Source organism: Sphaeramia orbicularis, chromosome 15 (genome assembly GCF_902148855.1).
Source record: "Sphaeramia orbicularis chromosome 15, fSphaOr1.1, whole genome shotgun sequence".
Lineage (NCBI taxonomy): Eukaryota > Metazoa > Chordata > Actinopteri > Kurtiformes > Apogonidae > Sphaeramia > Sphaeramia orbicularis.
In genome coordinates this window covers 41415074-41442035 of record NC_043971.1, presented here as the reverse complement: position 1 = coordinate 41442035, position 26962 = coordinate 41415074, and the positions used below count along the sequence as shown (strand labels likewise).

Genomic DNA, 26962 nt, shown 5'->3' with positions numbered 1-26962 from the left:
ATAGGAATGGAATGGCTGTTATATATGCAGACATGCAGGTTTCACAGGAAATTGCAGTGGTTTCTTAATTTTTTCCAGAGCTGTATGTGATCAGTAAATTAAATCTAGGAAAATACCTGATTTTCACTGAAAATGCAAAATGAAGATAATATTCTCATATACATAATATTGTTAAAAACACAAGGAAATGTAGAGTAAAATTCATTTGTAAGTTGACATGAAAATGGTTTTAGGTCATTTGAGGTTAAGGATCAGTAGATCTGCCAGACACTAAAATGTATGTTCACAAACACTGAAAAAGTGGAACTCTCATAATATTCAGACATAGTAGTCTCACCACAGGACAGTGCTGTCCATTATGCTTAGGGTCCTTAACAAATTCATTTCTCTTGCACTAGATGTCAGCACTACACTGTATGATGGTTCAGATCAGCCCTCAAACAGTTTAAGTACTTTCTTCTTGAGAAAAATAGGGTTGAGTGAAAATCAATTTAAAAAAAACAAAAAAAAAAACTTTAGAATGAAAATTAAAGTGTTCTGACTTCACTTTTCCAATTATAAATGTTATTACAATAATGGTCAGTATCTAAAACTTCAATATCAGACTGATTTTAATGTATGGGGTCAACATTACGCGTCTGAAGAAAGGACTCAACTCTTGTAATGTTACGATGTCTGCTGAAACGCCATCTCGCCGATAGATGGCAGTGTGATGTTGCAATTAAAGCCACAGTTGCACGGTCTGGTCAAGAATGAAGCAGAGTAAATGTGTATAGTTTTCAACACGACAGCAGCCCTTACATTTTACACTTTAAACTGTAACGATTTGCAATTATTGTTAACAAGAACGACAAACAAAAATAGGCACAATATGATAAGAACTAAATTGAAGGTAAAATAACATATTGATGCAATATCCAACTCTGGAAACTGAGTAATAGCGATAACACATTTCTCTCTCAGTCAAAATAATCCAATTTCGAGACGAAACCGCACAGATCTCATGTACACTTCAGTAATGTAGAAGTGGGGGTTAGTGGCTGAACTTATATAAAAATAGCATTATTCAACCATTAGAAGGAAAAAAAGTAAGAATAGATCGGAGACATTGAATAAAAAAAAATTAAAAGACAAGATTAATTTGTTTAAAAGGTTAATTTGTTAACAGGTTAATTTGTTAACAGGTTAATTTGTTTAACAGGTTAATTTGTGCGGATTTGCAGATGTAACACCTTCATAGGAGCTGTCCACAGAAGAGTGGTGCTGAAAACAACCAGTGTTATTCAGTGGAAATCTCTGTGTTTCTGAAAAATAACTACTTACTTGTTTTTTGTTTTTTTTTTTTTTTGTTTTTTTTAATCAAGCACACACAAAATCAAAACCCAAAATTAATTATTGACTCAAATTAATATTTAAAAAAATAATAATTCTAATAGAATATAAACTGAAGCGAACCTCTTCCTCTCTGCTCCGAAGCAACTGACTGGGCAGCACGTCCCACTCGGGATTTGATGTTTAATTAGCATAAAAGATCTGCTGGAGAGCAGCAGGACTGTGCGTCACAGCCATCGCCAAAGATGGGAGGGGGGAGGGGAACACCTTTGGGAGTCAACAAACTGCAGTGTGTATTCCTTCTCCGGACGACAAAACCAGTTCAGCTGATGTGAAATGATGACTTAGCTCGCAGCGTTACAGGTGACTGGAGAAAGGCTGGAGCTGGAGCCGGAGGAGCGGCCGAACACGGACCCGAGACGGTGTGTGCCCCCATGGAGCCGGCGCACTGAACTCTGGTGGAGGTGAGCACCCAGCCCGAGAGCGCTGCCCGGGACCAGCGCGTCACCTGAATGACGGGATATGAGACAATGAAGCAACTTGGGACAACGGGAATAAAACGAGTCCAAGTCACGAGAGTGGAAACGCGCCTGCAATGACGGACGGCGCGAGGAAAGGGGAAGAGATAAAGCAGGAGAAAGTTAATTAGTCAGTAACAGGGCCCCCGGTGCTGGATGCAAGGAAGAGAAGGGAAAGAAGAACAGATGTGCCAAATGCGCGTCTCCTTATAAACAAATCTACTGTTTCTAAGCCGATTGTGTTTTCCAAAAGAAGAGACTTGAGTAAGAAAAGGACAAAGTCATGGAGCCGGAGGGGACCACGGAGGGACCAGCCAGTACTAATATGGCCCAATCTGCCGCCTCCAAACTGTCCCAGATGGGCGAAAGAACTAAACAACTGGGTAATGTGATACAAGACCCAGAACGGCAGAAACGGATTATTCTAGTAATAGTCTGTATAGCACTTTTGTTAGACAACATGCTTTACATGGTCATTGTGCCAATTATACCCGATTATCTTGAAGGGCTACAGAGTCAAGCGGATCATGCCCACGCTGCTGGAAAGCGCACCAACTTCACCAACAGCACCACCAACAAAGTAGGAAAGGAAAACTTCGACGTACAGATAGGTGTTCTGTTTGCTTCCAAAGCCATCCTTCAGCTGCTTGTAAACCCGTTAAGTGGTACCTTTATAGACAGGGTCGGGTATGATATTCCACTTTTCATCGGACTTAATGTCATGTTTCTCTCCACTGTTATATTTGCCTTCGCTGAAAACTACTGGACTCTGTTCCTGGCGCGTAGCATGCAGGGCCTCGGCTCGGCTTTCGCGGACACTTCAGGGATCGCCCTGATCGCAGATAAATATACAGAAGAAACCGAGAGGAGCAAAGCGCTGGGTGTAGCCTTAGCTTTCATCTCCTTCGGAAGTCTCGTGGCGCCCCCCTTTGGAGGGGTCCTTTATGAATTTGCAGGGAAGCGGGTGCCCTTTCTGATTCTGGCCTGTGTTTGTCTTATTGACGGTGCACTGTGTCTGACCGTTCTCAAACCCTTCTCCAACCGGGAGAGGGAAAACATGCCAGTGGGCACCCCCATACAGAAATTGATGATTGATCCTTACATAGCTGTTGTGGCGGGGGCTCTGACCATTTGTAACATCCCCCTGGCCTTCCTGGAGCCCACCATCGCCAACTGGATGGAAGAAACCATGCATTCGAGCCAGTGGGAGATCGGCATGACATGGTTCCCTGCCTTCTTCCCGCATGTTTTAGGTGTATTTATCACTGTCAAATTAGCAGCCAAGTACCCCCACCTGCAGTGGTTTTATGGGGCTATAGGTATGGTGTTTATAGGTGCCAGCTCCTGCACTGTGCCAGCTTGTAAAAACTTTGGGCAGCTCATGATCCCGCTGTGCGGAATCTGTTTTGGCATCGCCTTCGTGGACACTGCGCTCCTTCCCACTCTGGGCTTCCTCGTGGACGTACGACACGTGTCTGTGTATGGCAGTGTTTACGCCATCGCAGACATTTCCTACTGCGTGGCCTATGCCCTGGGGCCCGTGGTGGCAGGGAAGATCGTGCACGACCTGGGCTTTGTTCAGCTCAACTTGGGCATGGGCCTCGCTAATGTACTTTACGCCCCGGCGCTCCTTCTTCTGAAGAACGTGACAATGATGAAGCCGTCATACTCTGAAAGAAATATGCTCCTGGAGGACGGCACAACAGGACTGTACGACACAATTAAGATGGAGCAGCGAGAGAAGAAGAGAAAGGAGTTGTGTACCACAGTCGACGAGAATGGCATTGACAGCTTTGCGCAGCGCTTCTATTCAGAGGAGGAATCCTCAGGGGGAGAGTATGCGTAAAAGACCTTTAACTGAGTGTGCAAGTGTCAAAGTGCCATTGTAAAACTATGTGCATCTCGCCCGATCCAATCAATTGCATAACTCGATTAGGATTGTGTAATAACATCAATTATTTACTGCTTTTGGGGACAGTTTCTGTGGCTATTGTAAAATCAAGTAGTTTCAAACGGTTGAATTAGAAAGACGCTCCCTGGCGTTTCTTCATCATAGTCAGAGTTTATTGTGAAAGATTTGTTGAAATAAATGTCTATTTATTACAAGTATTTATCACTGTATCAGAAATGTCATATTCAGGGATTATGTGTTAATGTATTTTAGCAAAAGAACGATTGTATTGTAAACGCCTTCCAGTGTAAGCTGTGTTTATTTTTGCCAGAGTTGTGCTGCTAACTAAATATGCAATACTGTGTGTGACGACAGCTGAAGAAAGACGAAACAGCGGGAAATGAAATCTGCGTCTTGATGTCTGATTATTTTTCTTTATTTTGGATGATGTACTGCTGGAATGCATAGCCTCATGGATGTATGATCTGCGACTGTACATAAATGTATATTCATGTATATAATTAAATGAATATAATGTGAATGACACTGGTTATGGAAAAGTCTTTCTTGAGGACATTCATATGTCTTTATTATTATTTATCAATAATATTTCATTACGTCAGGGGAGGAATCTATAGGCTACTTCAATAATCAATTAAAGGATCGATGATTTTACTTTAAAATAATTTCTGAACACATATGATTTTATGTTTCTTGTATTTATTAATTTAGATGTTTTTAAAGTCAGCATTAGTTAAAAATAACACTTTTAACACTGAGGACAGGTTGTAGGAGATGTATAATATAAAGGCTGAAATCTACACTATAAAAGTTTTTTAGTCAGAACGTAGATTGTGAATTAAACTTAATAATGGGTTCCTGTCATTATTTTTCTATTAATCTGTGTAATATCATAATAAATCTGTGAATTGTAATACAAAACGCGGCTCCAGTTAAATCAGTCAGATGGAAGCAGTGTCTGCGCATCAGTGGAAAGTGTTGAAAAGTCAGAAATCCGGTAGATAAAGTCCATGTGAAAACACGTCCTAATTATTCCTCCGTTCGTTGTCGGAGCCTCTGAGGCTCCTGGTGTGTGTCTAAATAAGGTGGGCTGAAGATGCCAAGTGCCAAATAAACTTCTCGGCGAATAGCAGGACTTCTGGGAGGAGCCTGCGTTGCCAGGAGGCTGAGGTACCCTCAGCATCTCTCCTGAACAAACCAGGGAGTTGTTCTCTTGCCATGTTAGGGATTGAAAGATGCTCAATATGATAAAGGACCAAAGTGGTGAAATATAAACGAATCCTTTCAGAAAATGGATTTCAGTCAAGATGAACAAACCTGAACTTCAAACCCAAGGCTCAGGACTAATGGGGTTGTTTTTTTCTTACTGGTGAGTACAATATTTCTGTTTTACAAGATGGATTGTTTTAATAAGACAAACGCCTTTTATGTTTATGATACAGATTTTCTAAAGCTTGCATGTAAGTTGTGGAAATGTTGGTGTTTGAATCTACGCATGTGTGCTTTTCTTCTTTCTAACTATTTTAGATTTCCTCATTTTTGAATTTTTCCTAAATCCCCATCCATCCGCACAACAGTTTGTCCTGTCATAAATCTGATTGCTTTCAGTCACCGTCAGTCATCTTACAGCATTTTTTTACTGAACACTGACATTTGTCAATTGTATTTGTGGCCACAGAGTCTGAAAAGGATCCACCTGCTCGACTCTCTCTTTTATTATTGCCATCATGCCAGTTCTGGACCGAGAGCCCTCCAAGGATTTAGGAGGCGGTGATGTAAATGTCTTATTTTTGTGAATATAAAATGTTTCCCTGTAATGTTGCCTTGCTCCGAAAAAGTACCGCATGTTATTTAAAACATATATGCATGAAATTTTGGAAGAAAAAAGGCGAATAGTGGTAAAATACATGTTTTAATAAATACCCCCTTAATTGCCAGCATGAGTAAAGTGCGTTAACTGTTTATACTTTATTTAATGATAGTACAGGGAGTCTAAAATCTAAAATATTCAGAGACGGATCGTTTTTCATTTTAAAGTTGCTAAATTGTTGTTTTTAAATTGTCATAAATGTAATAAAAGTTTGTTATTGCTCTTTTTGCTGTTTTTTTTTTTCTCCCTCTGGCACCACCTGGCCCAGGGTCTACCCAAACTGCCCCTCCCTGACCTTAAAGACACACTGGACATGTACCTGAGGTGCATGAAACACCTGCTCACAGAGGAGCAGTTTAACAAAACCCAAAATGTAGTGAAGCAGTTTGGAGCCCCCGGTGGAGTGGGGGAGCTACTGCAGAGCAAACTGGTGGAGAGAAGAGAGAAGAAGGCAAACTGGGTAAATACATGCATGTAGTTCTGTGACACTGCTAAAAAATGTCTGTCACATTTTAGTTATGTTCAGTCTAAGTCAGGGGTGTCAAACATGCGGCCCAGGGGCCAAATGCCAAAGGCATTTGGCCCCTGGGCCAAAGGGTCCAGTTCGGCCCCTGGGATGTTTTTGCCAAGTGCAAAACTTCCACAGTCTTGAATTGAATTAAGCAAAAAAAAAAAAAAAAAAAAAAAAAAAATAGCTTGAATTAAGGAAAAAATCTTGAATTAAGCCAAAAAAAAAAAAAAACTCCAATTAAGTAAAAAATAAAAAAAAAAAAAAAAAAAAAAATCTTCAATTAAGCCAAAAAAATCTTCAATTAGAGAAAAAAAAATCTCCAATTAAGCAAAAAAAATTCTCAAATTTAGCAAAAAATCTTGAATTAAGCCAAAAAAAATCTTCAATTAAGTTAAAAAAAAATCTTGAATTAAGCCAAAAAAAATCTTCAATTAAGTTTAAAAAAAAAAAACTTGAATTAAGCCAAAAAAATCTTCAATTAAGTTTTAAAAAAATCTTGAATTAAGCACAAAAAAATCTTCAATTAAGTATAAAGAATCTTCAGTAAAGCCAAAAAAAAAATAATCTTCAATTAAGTAAAAAAAAAAATCTTGAATTAAGCCAAAAAAAATCTTCAATTAAGTAAAAAAAATCTTGAATTAAGCCAAAAAAAAAAATCTAGAATGATAAGTGGAGGCAGAATATTGTTAAAATTGCACTAAATTTTTTTAATGTATTTTATTTATTTTTTTATTATTATTATTTTCTATAGTCTATAAAAGTAAGTATTTTCATAATTTGAAGGATTTTTTTTTTTTACACCAAAACAAAGAAAAAAATTTGGAGGCGTCATTATTTATAGGTTATTATGTTATTATTTTTCTGGTCCGGCCCACGTCAGATCAAATTTAGCTGGGTAGTTGATAGATGTAAACATTTTGATCGCATAATTTTACTTTTTTTGCTCTAAAACACAGAGGAAAGCTTGGAGTTGACATTATTTATGTATTATTTTGTTATTATTATATTGGTCCGGCCCACTTCAGATCAAATTTGGCTTAATGTGGCCCCTGAACTAACACAAGTTTGACACCCCTGGTCTAAGTTAATCATTTTACTTATGTTTAGTCTAAGTCAGGGGTGTCAAACTCATATTAGTTCAGGGGCCACATTAAGCCAAATTTGATCTGAAGTGGGCCGGACCAGTGAAATAATAACATTGTAATATATAATAATGTCAACTGCAAACTTTCCTCTATGTTTTAGAGCAAAAAATATCAAATTATGCAATCAAAATATTTACATCTATCAACTATCCTTTAAAATAATGTGAATATCATGAACAAACTGAAATTTCTTAAGAAAACTAAGCGCAATTTTAACAATATTATGCCTCAGTTTATCATTTACACATGTGAATTACAACTTACAGATCACAGTGGATCAACAAACACACAAAACATTTAATAACAGGCAGAATATTAGAAAACTTGCACTTCAGACATTTCAAAATGTTCATATTTGTTCAGGTTATTTGCGTTTTTGTGAAATGATAGTTTGTTTTAGTGTAAATACAGTAAAATGGCATGACAATTTTTACATTTACAAAGAGAAAAATTTGGAGTTGTGAGTATTTATAGGTTATTCTGATAGTATTTTACTGATCCGACCCACTTGAGATTAAATTGGGAACCTGAACTAAAATGATTAATATCTTTGGTGTAATTTTTGCATTTCACAAATTCATCCCAGGGGCCAGACTGGACCCTCTGCCGGGCCAGATTTGGCCCCCAGGCCGCATGTTTGACACCTGTGGTCTAAGTTAATAAAAGGATGTATTATCTTCATGTGCTGATAGTTTGACTTCAGGACTGGATCCTATATGATTTTTTGGGGGGGGATTCAATTCCACCACTTTAGCACAAATCTTTAGTTATATTTTTCAACTTATCTACATAGACTACATAACGCATAACAAGAAGCATTAGTTCAACCAGACGTGTCCACACTAAAAACAGACTTTTTACATTAGAGACCTTTGTTTTGTTTAATTAGTAAACTTGACCTTTGGCCGACAAAATTGTCTCAGTTCATTCACGATTCAAAATGTACATTTGTGCCTAATTTTCTGACAAACTGTTCCTGAAATTTAAACAAAACAGTGATGCATCACCTGTTTACCACAGTTTGATATCAACAGTTAACAGAGTTTCTTTAATAATCCATTTGCACTTAAATGTTACTTAAATGTCAATTTACACATTCCTGGTTGCAATATTTCAGCCTGTTTTGCACCTCACAGTTATTTTTCAGCACATTACAGTTATTATTCAGATTCCACCTAGATCTTTTTATACTTGTAATTTATAGTGTACAGTCTATCTGTCTATCTATCTATCTATCTATCTATCTATCTATCTATCTATCTATCTATCTATCTATCTATCTATCTATCTATCTATCTATCTATCTATCTATCTAGCTAGCTAGCTAGCTAGCTAGCTAGCTAATAAAAAGTGGTGCCAGGCACAACAAACCCTGCCCCTTGCACAATTGATGTTTTTATTGACATGTGAAATTTCACCCGTTATAACTAAATGGGGGGGGGGGGGGGTGTGTGAAAAAAATTCATTAAGAAATTTGAACTTTGACCTATTTTTCCCAAAATAATAACCACATCTATTCTGGGTCACTGGCAATCTATAAACCCAATTTGGTATGAATTCACCCAATAGTTTTGCTGCTACAAACATTTGAAATTTCATCCATTATAAGTAAAGGGGAAAAAAAAAAGTTTTTAAAAATTCATAAAAAATTTGAACTTTGACCTACTGTTCCCAAAATGTAATCAGATCTGTTCTAGGTCACTGGCAATCTATAAACTCAATTTGGTTTGAATTCAATCCGTAGCTTTGCTGCTAGAGTGTTAACAAACAAACAAACAAACAAACAGAACCAAAAAAGGCCCGATCACCACCAAAATTTAATCATTTCTTTCTTGTGCCAGTATCAACATTTCCTGAAAATTTCATAAAAATCTGTCCATAACTTTTTGAGTTATCTTGCTAACAAACAAACAAAAACTCACGTACGCACACAAAGCAAAGCGATCACAATACCTCCTGGCAGAGGTAACAATACCCCTTGCCTCTGCTTCAGGGTGCGGGGTAATAAAGTATTAAAGGTATGTGTTGCATGTGCAGACACTGATGAGATGAGTATTTCTTCCTGAAATATTGAAATTTGGTAGGAAATTATACCAAACAATAACAGACATTTTTCAGAATGCAATATTGTCTGAGCAAGTATCTGTGCCATTTAAGTATTCTGTATGAAGTTCTGTACACAGCCCTGACCCAAGAAAAGTAGCGACTGTTTTTAAGTAACTGTACTTAGTTACTTACTCAGACTGTAGCTGATCAAACTAAACAGGGACAGAACCCGGCATCTACATCACTAAAGGCTAAATGTGAAATAGATGTTACCTAATGCATCTCATAACTTTATTTAGTAAAGCAGAATTACACATCAGATGAGTTATGGAAAAATACTGAAAAATGTAATGTATTGTAACCTTAGAATATTGTTCCCTTTACTAGAATAAAGTAATGTATTCTTTTCCTGCAGTGAACTGTATTAGACAGGTTTCAGTATAAAATATTTCTTTCAGGTGTACAGTTAACAGCATAAATAGTGCAGCTTTAAAGACAAAACAAGAGTGACAACACAAAAAAAAAAGACACAGAGCAGCTGGTATTGTCTGCAGTCAATCTGTTAAGGCTGCCCGTTTGTTTGTATTGAATCTTGTATTTCCTGCTGTAGGTGTATGAATACTGGCTGAATGACATGTACCTGAACAACCGACTGGCTCTGCCCGTCAACTCCAGTCCTGCGATGGTCTTCCCCCAGCAGCACTTCAGGGCTCCCATTGACTCTTTAAGGTACGAGATGCTCAACAACAAAGATAAATGAATTATGGGAGATGGGTGGGAAAGCTCTAGACCACATGTGTCAAACATGCGGCCCGGGGGTCAAATCCGACCTGCCAATGGGTCCAATCAGGCCCGTAGGATGCAAAAAATTACACTGAAGATATTAACAATCAGTGGTGTTAAAATCATTTTAATTCAGGTTCCACATACAGACCAATTAGATCTCAGTTGGGTCAGATCAGTAAAATAGTATCATAATAGCCTATAAATAATGACAACTGCAGATTTTATCTTTGTTTTAGTGTAAAAAAAAAAAAAGTAAAATTACATGAAATGCGTACATTAACAAACTATCCTTTTACAAAAAATGTGAATAACCTGAACAAATATGAACAACCTGAAATGTCTCAAGAGAAGTAGATGCAATTTTACCAATTTTCTGCCTGTCATTAAATGTTTTGTGTATTTGTAATTGTAATGTAAGTTTTTTAATGCACATGTGCAAATGATAAACTAATAAACTGAGGCAGAATATTGTTAAATTGCACTTGTTTTTCTAAAGACATTTCAAGTTATTCATGTTATTCCGATTTTTAAGGAAACTTTGTAGATGTAAACATTATTATAATGTAATTTTACTTTTTTCACTGTTATTATTTTACTGGTCTGGCCCTCTTCAGATCATATTGGGGTGAATGTGGCCCTTGAGCTAAAATGAGTTTGACAGACAATGTCTCCTGAAATAAACAAAAAGAGCAATTGAGGATTAACCTTACCTTGTCACCCCTCCACATTTCTAACATGCTTTAAAACTAAAAAGACAGATGCTATACTTTAAATGTTCGGTGTTTATCCTATACAGGGGAAAAGGGTTTCTGGAAGTAAAGAACGAAATGTGAAATATACTTGTTATTTCCCTCTAATTCTATGTTGGGTTGCTGTGTATATTTTTACTATTTCTGTCAATGCTCCCCTGTATGAGTATGTTTTTGTTTATTTTTCTTTACATACATAGAAGTTATATACAAGATGTAAAATGCTGATGAAATAGTGGTGACTGAAAAATAATAACAAAAAAATAATTACAAAAAAAATAAATAAAAAGACAGAAAAAACCCACAGGCCTTTATAGACAGATAGACTTTGAGGATTTGAGAACTGATAGTCAGAGTACATATATTACTCAAATAATGGCTTAGATCGATTGCAGCAGACTGAACACTTCCCTGCTTCACACTGACAGATAGGGTCATTACCCAGAATACCTTGAGGGCTAAGAGGCCAAGCTCTCAGTGGCAAGGTTAACAGATAGTGAAGGCTGTGGTTTGGTTAACATGGTATTGATCCAGCACCAGTTCCTTAACCAGATGATTTACATAAAGCATTTACTGCGACTCAGCTACAACATTAATCAGGACAAAGCAGACTATAATTGCTCTCACTCTGAAACAGAAGTAAAAAGATAAATATTAGAAAAAAAGAACAATCATAAGCAATATTATTTTTCTTTTTTAGGTTTGCTGCACATCTGATTTCTGGAGTTTTGGAGTATAAGACTCTTCTTGATGCGTAAGTGCCTTTATTTTAATACTGTGAACTAACTAATCAGGAGTTAATATAAACCATCCAATAATCACTAATCTGTGTGTTTCTGTGTAGACGCGCTTTGCCTGTGGATTATGCGCGGGGCCAGCTGGCTGGGACCCCTCTGTGCATGGAGCAGTACTACCGCCTTTTCACTTCGTACCGTCTACCGGGACCAGAGAGGGACACATTAGTGGCCCAGGAGAGCAGTGTGATGCCAGAACCTGAACATATCATTGTGGCATGTAAAAACCAGGTCAGACACGATGGCACGAGAGTATGAGTTTTCCAGTAATGTGATAATAATTAAACTGTATTTTCCAAAAACCAGGTTTACAGAGTGTGTAAATGTAAAAACAACAAAAGGTGGTAGTACTATCAATAAGATTATTTCTAGAACAAGCAATGACTATAAAATATGGAAATTAAAAATGAGTTAAACACAAAATAGATGCTGAGGAAGGTTAGATTGAGGATCAGATCAAGGACAGACAATAAAATTAGTATAAAATGCGTAAGGTTGGATTATTAAGACAGGTCCTGATGGCAAACATTCTGTCGTCTTTGTTTTTTTTTTTTTGTTTGTTTGTTTTTTTTAAATTTAGAATTAAGACAAAAAAAAAAAAAAAACATAGAGTTAAGATCCACCAGGAGAGCAGCAATTGTGGACCTCAAGAACTAAAGCACTAGGACAGAAAAGGTCAGAAATAGGTTAGGATTGTGTCAAACTGTTCACGATTTTAAAAGTAATAAGTAAAATGTAAAACCAACCTTAAAACTAATAGGTAGTACGTGCAAAGATGCAGGGTTAGGTGTAATGTGTGGTAATTTTCTGGTACCATAATGCATTTTGGTTTTATTGTAGAGGCATGAGCTGTTTCTTGTTGCAGACAGAGTTACAAAAAGAGATGGAAACAAATGCATCATAAAGTATCGTGTAACAAATTACACATACTTGCTTAATGCATAAAGACTCAAACATCCACCAGCAACCAAAACCATCTACTGATCTATAATGTTTAGTAACTTCTGATCCACTAATCCTATCAATACAAGTAAATAATTGGTGTAAAATGCAGTTTGTCATCTTTTCATGGTCATCAGGTATGACCCATTTGAATGTTCAAAGACTGTAGTGAACATGGAAACACTGTGTGGAAACACTCACAGTACCAGTACTGTGGCAATAGCCACTTTCATATATTAATTGTCATATAAATTTTAGAGAATGATTTACCAAACAATTTTTTTTTTTTTTTAATATAGACTAACATCTGTTCCCAAAAGTCAGCTGTCCCACTAAAAACAAAGATAAACAACCCGAAATGTGCAATTTTAATTATATTCTGCCTGTTACTAAATGTTTTGTGCATTTATGGATCCACTGTGATCTGTAGTTGTGTTAATAATAAGAGATGGAATATTGTAGAAATTGTTCAAATTTTAGTTCCAAACTCAAAAATTTTAACAATATTCTGCCTGTTACCACATGTTTATATAACGTTGTGCGTAATGTACATGTATAAATAATAAGTCAAGGCATAATATTGTTAAAATTGCACTAATTTTTCTAAAGAAATTTCTGTTTTTTCAGGTTATTCACATCCTTTTTGTAAAATGTAAATATTGTCATAATTTAATTGAGGTTTTTTTGTACTAAAGCAAAAAGAAAAACTTGGATTTGTTGTTTTCTATTGGTTATTAAATCATTATTTTACTGGTCTGGCCCGCTTGAGATCAAATTGGGCAAAATATGGCCCCTAAACCAAAATGAGTTTGACAGCCCTGTTCTACAACATTGATTCACCAGTAAAACCCATGGAGTTTGATTAATGACACTGGATGGATGCAGGTAATGATATATTAGCTTTTTCTTCAGTTTTCTCTGTTTCTGATATAATAACCCTCAACTTCAATCAGAGCTTTAATTAACATCTACATGATTAGTAAATTAAATATGGGAAAATACGTGATTTTTCACTGAAAAAATGCAAAATACAGAGGATAATATTAAAATAAAGGGCGATTAATCACTTTAAAAAGGTGAAATTTAGAGGGAAATTTATTTGGGAACTACCACAAAAGTAGCACTGCGTCTTTACGGGTTAATATCAAAATAACAATGGGTTGGGGATAAAAGTTCACGTTATTTGAAAATAGAAAAATATATTAAAGTAAGCCTCAGATGCACAAATGATTGAAATATTTAATTATAAAGGATATCATACTTTTTTGTATTTGTGTAATCATGTACAAAGTGTCCATTTCTGGCTGCAAAACTGTAGCCCATGAAGAAATAGTAGCATGAATGAGTGTTTCAGGGATTCTAATGGACAGAAATGGCTTAATTTACAGTTTCCTGGCTGTATGACAGATTTGACACGGCTGTTTGAAGTGAAGTATCTGGCAAATACGGTTTCTACGCTGTGCAGTAATGAGATGGAAGAACCTAGTATGTTTGTAATTTGAGTGTTGGAGGTCTTGGTGCCAATTAGAGGTATCTCAGCCTTTTTGGAGTTGAACTGCAGGAAGTTTTGTAAGGATGATATTGTAAAGAATTCATACGTAGTAATAAAAGACTGAAGCAAAAATGATTTAAGTTGGCTTGAAATGAAAATGTGGTGCATGAATGATCTGTCCAAACATTAGAGCTGAGTTAAGAAATAACATTTAAAACTACGCATTATATGTGTCACAGCAGAATATATGGAACACCACGCACTGATGGGTGTGATAGTAAAAACATCCTCAGAGCTTCATTTTGGCTTTTCTCGAAATGAGTAATTAATGCCACCCACAAGTTGTCTCTGCGACATTAATTAGCTATATCTTCTGTGACATTTATACATTAGCTGACAATTTTACACAGTTCTTTAATAAAATCATCTTATTTGTCTCCAAAGTACAAGACAAAGGTACAATAATCTGTAACCAAATGATAATCAAATACACTAAAATGAAAAAAAGTTCAGATATATGCCTAACTATAGTATGTTTTGATCCAAACCATCATTCATACACATCAGTCATGTGAAATTAATAGTCAGGACATAGAGCACAAATGATGAATGTATAAATTGGACAGCAGATTTGAATAATGAAAATACAAATATTAGATCAATTGGTTAAGAAACTGAATATCCCCCTGGAGATTAATAAAGCTCAATTGTATCTGTTACAGGTCCAGGTTTTAATATTTAGGATGATTTATGAACGATCTAATTGCAGAAGGGAAATATAATATTCATAATTAGATTTTCTTTAATGAACATTTATACAAATATAAACCTTGCATTTTTGTTACTGTACAAATAATGTGAAAATCCATGGAGAGAGAAAGTCGCCTTTCACAGAGTCAGACTGAAAGGATTTCTTCTTATCCTCTATTATAGTGGACAGGCTTGTTCAGTGGGTACATCACTGTCTCATACTATGTTTGACTGTGGAGCAGAGTTAAAATCCCTCAAACTGAAAAGCCCATGGCCAAATGAACACTGGCTCTGAGGGATGGCTAGGTTTTCTGTAGAAACTGTAGAGGAAATTAAGGAGAAAGGACTATTACTACACTGTAAAAAATGACTGTAGAATTAACACCAAAAAGTTGTAAAATTGCAACATAAAAAAAAAACTGGAAGTGACAATACAATGCAAAGTTGTTTATTTGAAAAGATTTTTGTGTTAACGATTGAATCAAATATAGCTGTAGTTTTTACAGGAAGAGTAAAAGCAATGTGGTGCTGTTTAAACTGCAAGACCATAATGTTGAAATAACGGCCTATTTGCTTTTTTTTTTTTTTTTTAAATAAAAAAGTTATAAAAAAGTAAACATTTAACAATTTAACATTTTAAATTTGTAAATTAATGGGTTGGTAGAGTTGGTAGAGTGGCTCGTCCAATAACCAAAGGTTTGGTGGTTTGAATCCTGGCTCAGACTGTCCATATGCCAAAGTGTCCATGGAAGACACTGAACCCTAAATTGACCTGGTGGCTTTGGACACCATGAAGGTGTAGAAAATGCACTGAATAAGTGCTGTCCATTTACCATTTAAATCTACATATTTAAAATGTTAAATCTACATGTTACTCCGTAAATATGTTTACAGTTGGATGTGTTTTTCACAGTATTGTTCTGGAAACCACAGCTGCCAGTTTTTTTCCGTAAAAACAACAGGATTTTTTTTACAGTGTATTATTATTATTATTGTTGTTGTTGTTGTTGTTGTTGCTGTTGTTGTTGTTGTTGTTGTTGTTGTTAATAACAGATGACTATTTCCACTCGTCACAGTGACCTTCCTTCACATCTTTACTTTTCACTTTGCTCTGTTCAAGCCACTCTACAATATCTTTTAATGTTTGCGTTTCAGTATAAAATCACCCAGTATGAACATCAGTCCAAATAGAAATGATGTCCACAGCAAAAACAAAAAAAAAATACCCAAGTTGTAAGAGACTAAAATAATCCTCATTTTAAACCAATGGCGTTGGTTGTAAATTTTGAACCCAACGTGTCCATTTGTTGATGCTGTTCAGCTAAAACTTCCATCTGTTTCCCTGTTTTGTCATGGTTTTACATTCCCACTTGACGTTAGCTAAAGAGCTGAAGCTGGTTTTATGTCCATCCTTTGTCCCTGTCCAGTTTTTTGTGCTGGATGTGGTGATCAATTTCCGCCGCCTGAATGAAAGAGACCTGCTGACTCAGCTGGACAAGATAGTCAAGATGGCTGACAGTGAAGAAGAGCGTCTTCCACCCATTGGTCTTCTGACGTCAGACGGGCGGACAGAGTGGGCAGAGTCTCGTAGCGTCCTGATGAGAGGTAGGTTTTGAACTGAGCTTCTGGATTTGGACTGAATTTACTTGTAAAGCTTTTGTCCAGTGTGATGATTTCTTCTCCAGAGTCTACTAACAGGGACTCTCTGGACATGATTGAGCGCTGTTTGTGCCTGGTCTGCCTGGACGATGCCAGTGGACATGACCTCAGTGATACAGCACGAGCCTTGAGGATGCTGCACGGAGGAGGACTGGCCAAAAACGGGGGCAACCGCTGGTATGACAAGCCCATGCAGGTTAGCAAGAGCAGTCAGAAAGTATCTATATTATAATACTGGAAGGTCTCAGAGCATCTGTCTGTCTGTCTGTCTGTCTGTCTGTGTATCTGTACGGTTCTGAGAAACTGAGATGTATTAAAACTGGGTAATTTGGTATCTGCAGTTGAGGAATAGTCCCATCTCACCATTAAATATCTTTTTTCTTTAAAATTCCCTTTTTAAAGTCAGGAGGGACTGATTTAATTCATGTTGCCAAGCAGTTGCCTGGGGGAGGGACAGGAAGCAGCCTTACACATCAGTAGACAATGGGTGTGATCACTGTTGTCCTCTGGTGGTCAAACACAGGAGGGAATCCTGTGTCTTGGCCGTCACACAAAATCCAGAAAGAGCTGACTGCTGCAGTTTGGCTTACTTATGTATTTTTGGTCAAGGAATAGACTAGTGATAATCGCAAGTTGATAGGACCAATATTTTGGGAGATATTAGTAATTTTGGAATACAATAGTATTACAATCACATTGCTATTCCCATGACAGTTGACGGGAAGCGCAGTACCATGCTGCATGAAGGGAAATTAAGTTAAAAACAGGAGCGACGCATTTACTAACTTCAGTCCCTAGATATCTGTGTTAACATATTGAGGCAATGGCTACTGCAACACTGCTGTGGCATGAAATATCGGTTTGTCTATTGTCACAGAGCCAATCAAACGTTAGCATTTATATTGTGTCAATAAGCAGTAACAACATTTTGTTGCCACAGAGCCAATCATGGATACTGTTCCATGAACTCATTACCTCTTGTTGCCAGTACTGTGTTGATACATGGTGTATACACAACAATGAAATTATGTCAACCTGCTAAAGGTTAATATGGTTTGGGCCTTTTGTCCACGTGACACTGGCGTTGTCGGTGCCCTAAAATAGTAACGGGTCCTAGAGCAGAAAAATCTCACAACGCTGCCCTCGCGTTGCCATATGGATAGGCAAAACACCACTTTTTGGAAACGATGATGCAATACTACCACGTGATCAGAAGAAGAAAACCCTGGATGTAACCTTATTTGCATGCTCTCTGCATTCCTCTGTGATTTTAGTGTATCCTGCAGCTCTGTCTGTGTTTGTGTACAGCACCACATATAGGTGTGATACAGATATGTGACAAAGATATTTCTCAAAACAATACATGTATGGATGCGAAACTTATAGAATCTGCAAAAGAAAAATACCAGGAGCATTGTAGTCTGGACATAGCCAGGTAACTGGTACCCTGGCCTTTTCCTGTAACTGGATGGGCACATTGCATGTGCTGATTGCCACAGTACTGTGGCAGCAGGGTGAAAGGTTACCAGTCTACACATGATAGAACGATGGTGCTGATTGGCTCTGTGGTAATAGACAAATGAGAAAGTTAGTCTCACAGTACCAGTACTGTGGCAATAGCCACTTTCATATATTAATTGTCATATAAATTTTAGAGAATGATTTACCAAACAATTTTTTTTTTTTTTAATATAGACTAACATCTGTTCCCAAAAGTCAGCTGTCCCACAGCATAAAACTACCACATCTAGAACCCATGGTTCCCCACAGGTCAACGCACTAGTCATTAGTGTTTTCTTTCTTCAGTGGCTCATAGGCTGCAGCACTGGAAATGTTACATAATGGCACAAAGATGATGAATCACCTATTCTATTGGATAACTGGGATAAATCACCAGTTTAATTACTAAAGAAGAGGACAGGGCCAGTGGATGTGATTAGCTCATCCCATGTAACATTAATTTTGATTTTTAGAAATTCTGATCAAAAGTGAACATTCCCACTGGATTACAACTCCTCAGCTTGAGGAATGTCATTAGCATAGACTTTAATAATATAATGATAAAATGTTTTGATTAAGAATTCGCATTAGTTGAATGAATGGTATGATCCATATTCATTACCGTGGGATTTACTCTCTAAGTAATTTCTCCACCGCTGTATGAATCTGTGGTTGTACATGTGGGAAAACAAATGTGCTTTCCACCAACATGGAGATTACAACCAATGTACAAGTGATAGCAATGAAATCTGTCTGATGTATTTGTTGCAGGAAATCCCTCTGAAAATAGTATGACTGTGTCAGTTTGTTGTAGGAGCTGACGGCTGCTGTGGAGTTGTGTGTGAACACTCGCCGTTTGAAGGAATCGTCCTAGTGCAGTGCACGGAGTATCTGCTCAAATACATGTAAGAGCTTTCATTATAGTAGAAAATGGAACAGGATTCTGCAATGCCTGGGACTTTTTTGTTTTTATAGTAAATCACACGACGAAATATACACCAACTCTTAAGTAATGCTTCACCAATGCATGACCAGTAATGCATATTGCATACCTCCTTTCAGTTGATTAATGAGCACTGCTTCTGTCAAATAAAATGAAATGAAATCTTTGAAGAATACTCCTTTACTGTTACTTCATACATACATTTTGATATGCTACCAAAATAACTGGACTTCAGTTACATAAAACTTTCAGACTCATTTATTTCTCAGCTTAACTGAGAACAGAAAACTTTTGGTCATTGGCCTGATACACATAACGACACAAGTAAAGCTGCAAAAATAATGTTTTATGTGACTGGAGTTCATTTAATGTGGTCACGTATGAACTGATGTATTCAAGTAACTGTGAATTAATGTTCTTTAAGTGATGATCTACTGAGTATGAAGTAAACACATAAATGCACACCTTCAAGCCCCCATAGTTGTAACATTGTTGATAATAAACATTAAGTTAAAATGTTCAGCTGAGCCCCATGAGAGACAGATATACTATGAGGGAGCAATGTATGTTCATTTGGTTTGTGAAAAGCTCCAAATATACTCATGTTAGGATGTTTGACAGAAATAGTAATGGAGTCAACATCAACTGGAGTCTGATCTGCAGCCCATGTGTCTGATCCAGTGTCCTCTGTTTAGGTCTGTGTCCAATGTCCAAAGACACACCATACAAACTGGGTCTTATTCTTCAGACATCAAACAGGAACTAGCTCCCTACTATCATGAGAGTCTATTTGTTCGATGATCCATTATCCTTCAGTTGAGTGACTATTTCGTACAAAACAGTGAAAAAATATGACAACTGTTTCACACAAATGATCCGTTGATGTGTTTGTTTCAAAAACCCAGAAGATTCTGCCTTGCCCTAAAAAATATGAAACACAGTTTTGTCCACCGTGTTCTGTGATACAAACAATGGTTTAATGATATGAGATTAACTAGTCAATCATACAACTGCCTTATGTGTAATTGCCTTATATTCCAGACTCAGACTTGAGTATGAAAATAACATAAGCACACAAGCATGTGCACCATCCTAAAACCATAACACCAACTAAAAATACATAAAATATTAAGAGCTATAAAGTCTAAAATGTTTGAGAAAACATCAACAGTTCATGTTTTTTTTCATGTTTTTATGGTATGTTTCACAATGAACTGAAACAACTTAAGTCAAATTTACTGACAACTCCTGGTGCCTTTAATCGGAAAACATTACTCAAGTGTTGTATGTTTACAATGTACCTTGATTAAATCAAGCCAGATGTAGGAAAAAAATACAAGTTTCCAGATATACCATCAGTACACAAGTACATAAGTTCCATAATGATTGGCTTATGTGTCAGTTGGTCAGTTATAGTTGTCACTCAAATGACTTATCGGTACCTGTACTGAATTTTCATTGCTAGCTATTTCACAAGATCAAATATAATACTGGCGGGTCTGTCCGGTAACTTACATCAAAGCCTGTTGTCAAGTACGCGCGAGTACTAAGTCACTGCTCCGTAGGTCAGGTATGGTCAGTGAGATGTTCATGAGCTGTTCCAGCACTGGTGACTCAGACTCGTTAATTTGTCCAATTACCTGGGCTGCGGTGGACTGGTCACTGACCCCATGCAGCAGACAGCAGTCTATGATGACACATTATCGGCGTGTGCTGGGCTGCATCTCTAGGACAATGGTGGAGTGCAAAGCTTACAGCTGTACAAACAAGTGCAAACATGTGCTTTCCACTCAATCTCACTCACTGAATGCGCCTTTTTACTCGCACTGATCACCCAGAATCAACGTGGGGACATCACTTCCAGCCAATAATGGCTGCTCCTTATAGGTTCTGCCCCCGCCCATAATTCACATAATCAAAAGGTCCAATGTGGTGCATTTATGACAATTTTTTACTGAATTTGTGACTCTCGTGCTTATAAGAAATACACAAAGGGCAATTAATGTTGTAAGCATGACCAGTACAGGTACACTTTAAAGGGGTCATATTTTGCTAAACCCACTTTTATCAGTCTTTGGTACATTTATTTGTGTATTTGGGGACCCTAATCAGGGGTGCCACTACCAATTGTGGGTCCCATAAAAGGTAAATGTTGTGGACCCTCCATAGAAGTCACTGTCTTGTCGATCTGTTGGATCGGGGGTGGGAATGGGAATGTAGGTGGGGCTGCGGTCCACGCACATACAGTCACTTATGCTAGCATAAAACGTAACTGAAACTTAACATATTCTCAAGGTCCGATTCCCGACTTCTATGCCTCTCTTATACAGTGGATCTTATACGAAATTTTCAAAACTTCTAGCCTGTATCCATTGGACCCCCTCCACTGCTCTATGGGCATCCCCACAAATGCTGGGCCCCATGAATTTGTCATGTTTACCCCCCCTTATTGGAGCCCCAGACCCTAATAGTTCATAAAGTTTGAAGTTAAACCCTCCAGGTGCTGTAAAGCTATCTTTATATTCATTCTGGCAAAAATCGAGTGGATTTTTACAACTTGTTTTGATTCCTGCTTAATTTGTTACATTTCATAGCTAGTTATGTCATGACATTTGCATATATAAGGTCAAGACTTCCAATGAAAATTTCTCTGAGTACGACATAATTGTTTGTCAGCAGCAGCGGTTGTAGTCCATACTGATAATATGTCCAAACTTCGAGCCGATTACCTAAAATGTTCAGTTGTTGGTTGTATTAACCAACACAAGTGGCTGAACAAGACAGAGAAGCACGGTCAAGAACCTGGAGGGAGTGGGGTGTGAAGTGGCTCATGTGCATTTAAAGGGCCAGCGCTCAAAACAACCTTTCTGGTGTCATTACTCAGAAATAGGGCTGAAGATGGACCTGTGGAGTTGAATTAATGAAGAATTCAGACCCAAGCAGAGCATTTACAGTTTATGTAGACCACAGGAAAATGTTTTAAAATGCATAATTCCATTAAAAAAACAAAATGTCATTCACTTCAGTAAAGGATTGATACCATTAGTATAAAGAGCTGCTAATAATGTTATTCTTGTGTGTCTCTAGGATCGGCAGCCCCTCTAAACTGGTGAGGGCTGCCAGTGTGAGTGAGCTTCCTGCACCACGTCGACTCCGCTGGAAATGTACTCCAGAGATCCATAAACTCCTGTCCTCATCTGCTGAGAAACTCCAGAGGTTGGATAAACTCTTATCAGCCTACAAAAAAAGGACAAAATGTTCTGAGCTGAAAATTACAACTTTTTGGAAAGATGTTGGAATAAAAATAGAACAGATTTTGGGTTTTAAATTACAGCAACCCACTTTTCCACTTTTGTTAAGAGATCTTCCTGATGATTTGACAATAAATGACAAATACCTTTTAAAAATCTTTGGTGCTGCAGCAAAAAATAAACCAAAAAAGCAATCACTTGAAAATGGCTTCAACTAGATCCACTGGTGCTGGAGGACTGGTTGAAAACTGTAGATGAAATTCACAAAATCGAGAGATTAACATTTATGCTGAGGCTGCATGCTGAACTCTACATGAGAAGGTGGGGCAAAAGGATTAGTTTCTTTAAAGACAATTAATGTGTGGTTTGTCTCATAGTCGTGGGAGTGTTGTGTGAACTGCTGCTCTAAAAATTTGATTGTGTAACTTGATTGCTGTTTCATAACTGTAGCTATGATTACCTCTGCCAGGAGGTATTGTGATCACTTTGCTTTGTGTGTTTGTTTGTTTGCGTGTTTGTTTGTTTATTATCAACTTTATGGAAAAACTATTACAACGATCTTTACCAAATTTTACCCACAGATAGGCCTAGGCCCTGGGACGAACCCATTAAATTTTGGGCCAAGTAGGCCAGATTTCAAGGTCACAACAAGGTCACAAAATCTCAAATTTTCCTATCTCTCATCATTGAGCAATTTTCGAAAATTCATAAAATATTCAAAACGACTCTGATTAGCCTCCAATTTGATCCACCCGTAGCTTATAACAATATCTTGTATCTGGCACAAAATTGTCCACATCCACTGTGGAATGTGGACTCTGTGGACATTTCAATTTAACAATGAAAATCCCATTTACGACACATTTTTCATTATAACTCAACAAATATTGATTGGAATTTAATATAATTTGACATACACATGACTGGCACCAAGCTTCAACTTTGTACGAAATATCATTCTGCTCCATTTCTCTTCCAATACGCTCTGTTGACTTTTGTTATTTTTAATGCACCATTTTAAAAAAATCATAAAAAATGCAATTCGTGAAATATCATTATGACATTTGTTTTGCACATTCATAGTTTAAAAAGAAATAGTCGATCCACACATGCACACCGTTCGGGGTGCTTGGCGGAGGTTTGCGTTCTCTGAACACTTGTTATCTTTGCTATTGGATTGTAACTATTGTCTATTGCCATTTGTTGTTTGTTATGTTTTGTATGACAAAATGATAAATAAGTAACAAAAACTAAGTGTCAAAAAAAAACTACCTCTGAGCTAATAATAGAATGTATCCTTATTCATCTAGGCTGGTGAGAAATCTAGACATGCATGTCCACAAGTTCCATGATTATGGTAAGGAGTTCATCAAACAGCAGAAGATGAGTCCAGATGCCTACATCCAGGTTGCTCTTCAGTTAGCGTACTACAGGTGAGAGAAGGCTAAACATTTTAAGGACTCATTTTGTCATTTATAAACACATGGCAGATGTATAAAGTTGTATTTCTGTGTGTTATCTCAGGTGTCATGGCAGACCAGTGTCCACCTATGAGAGTGCATCTATACGTCGTTTTCAGGAGGGCAGAGTGGACAACATCCGCTCTGCGACGCCTGAAGCCCTGGCCTTTGTCAAAGCAATGACTGATGGAAAACTGAGCACAAGCGTAAGATGTTTAATAGCAGCTATAGTCATTCTGTCAAAACTCAACAAATGCTGCTGCTAGTCTCCCCAGAGCACACTGTAACAAATCAATCTAAATAATAAAATGACACAGGTTTTTTGCGTTTATTACTGTTATTTCATTTTTCTTTCAGTCCGTGTTGATGCTTAGTGTAAATAAACTGGCTTCACACCTCTGTATTGATTACTTTTCCAGGAATCAGAAAAGATGGAGATGTTATACAATGCCATAACTGCACAGACAAAGTATACTATTCTGGTAATGTAATCCTGTCCAGGTTTTCAATATTTTAATATACATAAATATCCCTGTTAATCAACAAAAATATCTAACAATTTTTTTTTTCTTTTCAGGCAATTACTGGGATGGCCATAGACAATCATTTACTGGGACTACGTGATATAGCACATGAACTGAAGATGGAGAAGCCGGATCTGTTTAAAGATGAAGCTTATTTCATCAGTAATCAGTTCATTCTCTCAACAAGTCAGGTACATTCATAAAATTACAAAACGTTAAAATAAAACTATTTTCAATCCTTTGAATGAAACCTTTTAGCTAGTCTCTCACCCTCTTTCAACAAATCTTTATTTCCTATCTGCAGTTATATTGCAGATATCCATAGTATCATTTCTCCCAGTTAAGTTTGTTTTTCATGATTAGAGATATCTTACACACCCACACTTATTATTACAGATGCAGATTAACTTTACTGATTATTGATAATTAGTGGAAATGGTGTAATTTCTACAGCTTTGATTGTACTAGTCAAAACTACATTTAAGATAGTAAGTCCTTAAAATGGGAAAGGGTCTTAACATTTAATTGCAAGAGTGGATATATTATATTTACTAAAATGAACTTGTCAAAACAATTTCAGATATCAGTAATGGACCAAATGCTGGATATTTGTGCTAAAACTCAACATTAGTTATACTAATTAAGGTAGTAATGTACTAATAAGTACTAATCACAATTTTCGTAACAGATGTCCAAAATGAAAAACTGCTCCAAATATTCATAATGTTATTTTAATTATAATTATATTCACATGTTAACTGTGGAGGTGATTGTATAAATTGTTCATTTTGACAGGGGAGAACTGAGTTAGATATCAGTAATATATTGTCTATCTGGGCTGGTGATGAAATATTAACAAGTACATGTATATTTAATGCTACAACTAATGTTTAACACATGTCATAGTTTTGATGTCAGTCCCATAATCCCATATGCAATGGGTGAAGTGTTTTGAAATGGCTTGCAAAATAAGACTGCTCTTTATCTACCACACTGGAAGGATGTTTTGATCAATGATTTTTGCTTTAAGCCAAATCTGACACCATGTTTTGCATCATAAGTGACTAGAATATATATTAAAAGTCATCCACACTTTATCTCAAAAGTCATTTCAAATCTGCCATTATTATTTGAGAACATGTGTTAGTATTTCAATATTAAACATCTGCTTTTCTTGCAGGTTCCTACTACTGTTGAAATGTTCTGCTGCTATGGACCTGTTGTTCCAAATGGTTACGGAGCTTGCTACAACCCTCAGTCGGACCACATTATCTTCTCAGTGTCCAGTTTCCATGAGAGTCCACAGACATGTTCATCAGAATTTATCAAAGCTCTGGAGCAGGGGCTCCGGGACATGAGGGATCTGTGCAATTACCGCAAATCCACCTGCAGCCTAAGCAAGCAAAGAAAGGATCGCACACTGGAGACACACACACAGACGGACTCAAACTGGCAAAGCCAAACGCAGCAGACGGCAGCTGACCTGACAAACAGTCAGCAGCCGCTGCCACAGGTTCTGGTGAAAACATCAGACCAGAACAAAACTGAGGCCCAATCCCAGGCTTCCAAACAGGGACGCCACTGAAAACAGTGGTGCAGTTTTTGTATTAAATGTGTGTTTATGTGTGTTTTTGCGCCTCATCAATGAAATGTCAAAAGATCTACTGCAAAGGTGACAAACGCCATTATATAAATCTGTTTGTGGTACATGGTACTGTAAAATCTATTAATGTATTAAGTGATGATAATCTAATCTGTTTATTGGTAGTGAATATAAAAAATTATTCTGCTATTGTAGAGGACTTTTCATGTTGTCACATACAATATATAATAATCAATATATTAAATAATATATATAATTACGTGGTAATACAGGAATTTGAAATATTTGCCAATTTGGGTTTATAAGTAGAAATCCAAACTAATTTCAGGCTTTAAGACGCCTGAAAACAATTGTCAATTATTTATTTTTGCACTACGTGGAGATGTTTTGGCCAAAGTGGTAACGTATTCTGTGATGAGTACCAGTGTTAAAGTTGACTGTAATGTTAACTAAGACATTTGTCTGCGTGTTTCATGTCTATAAGAGTTTGCCCATGAGGGCTGTTGCTTACGTAAATGACTGTCACTATATCTCAACTGGTAAGTTGCATGCTGCTATCTTATGATCCTGTGATCATAACATCAACTAGAATCTTCTATGCAAAATCGTTTGTGATGTCCATGTAAAATGCTGTGTCTATACTGTATTTCTCTCCTCTGCTCCTTATATAGTATTCAGAAATAACTATTTTGATTTTCTTAATCCAGTATCATGCCACTGGACAACTGGTTAATACTGAACTCTGTTACATGTACTGGGAGTCATACTGTGCTGGTGTACTTGTATCAAAAAAATAATATATCAAAAAGGACACTTTTTAGTATATACAAGAATGTTATATGTGATTAAAACGTGCATTTGTACATTTATGCGTAGAAGATGTCAATTAAGTAATTTATTTTTATATAATATTACCAGTTGTTTCAGAGTGTAAATGTAAGCTCAGAATAACTGAAACTTACTAATCAGAGGTGATCACTGTGTTTATGTCAAAATAAATGTACAAGCAAATTAAGGCACTAAAAGCATATGGAAATTCCTCTTCGTCTCATTGATTAGATAAAACATGAACATTAGCATATTTAAAAATGATAATAGTATGATGGTGGAATGCTATTTCTAATTTTGTTTTATATCATGATGAATCATGAAGTTTATTTTCATTATAAAACTAT

The 26962-nt window shown here is 36.8% G+C and overlaps 2 protein-coding genes across 2 annotated transcripts; both read left to right on the top strand.

Annotated features, from left to right (window-relative positions):
- Positions 1-1572: 1572 nt before the first annotated feature.
- Positions 1573-4232, top strand: slc18a3a (solute carrier family 18 member 3a). Its single transcript, XM_030155187.1, has one exon. It carries the CDS (start codon positions 2134-2136, stop codon positions 3694-3696), a length of 1563 nt encoding a protein of 520 aa, XP_030011047.1. The 5' UTR covers positions 1573-2133; the 3' UTR covers positions 3697-4232.
- A 581-nt stretch (positions 4233-4813) lies between these two features.
- On the top strand, positions 4814-26876 carry chata (choline O-acetyltransferase a). The gene is made up of 15 exons (XM_030156226.1): positions 4814-5131; positions 5441-5537; positions 5901-6092; positions 9945-10063; positions 11570-11623; positions 11714-11894; positions 16275-16452; positions 16533-16702; positions 18811-18911; positions 22037-22165; positions 23511-23633; positions 23725-23866; positions 24080-24142; positions 24238-24375; positions 25365-26876. Exons 2-15 carry the CDS (start codon positions 5490-5492, stop codon positions 25767-25769), a joined length of 2043 nt encoding a protein of 680 aa, XP_030012086.1. The 5' UTR covers positions 4814-5131; positions 5441-5489; the 3' UTR covers positions 25770-26876.
- The last annotated feature ends 86 nt before the right edge of the window (positions 26877-26962 follow it).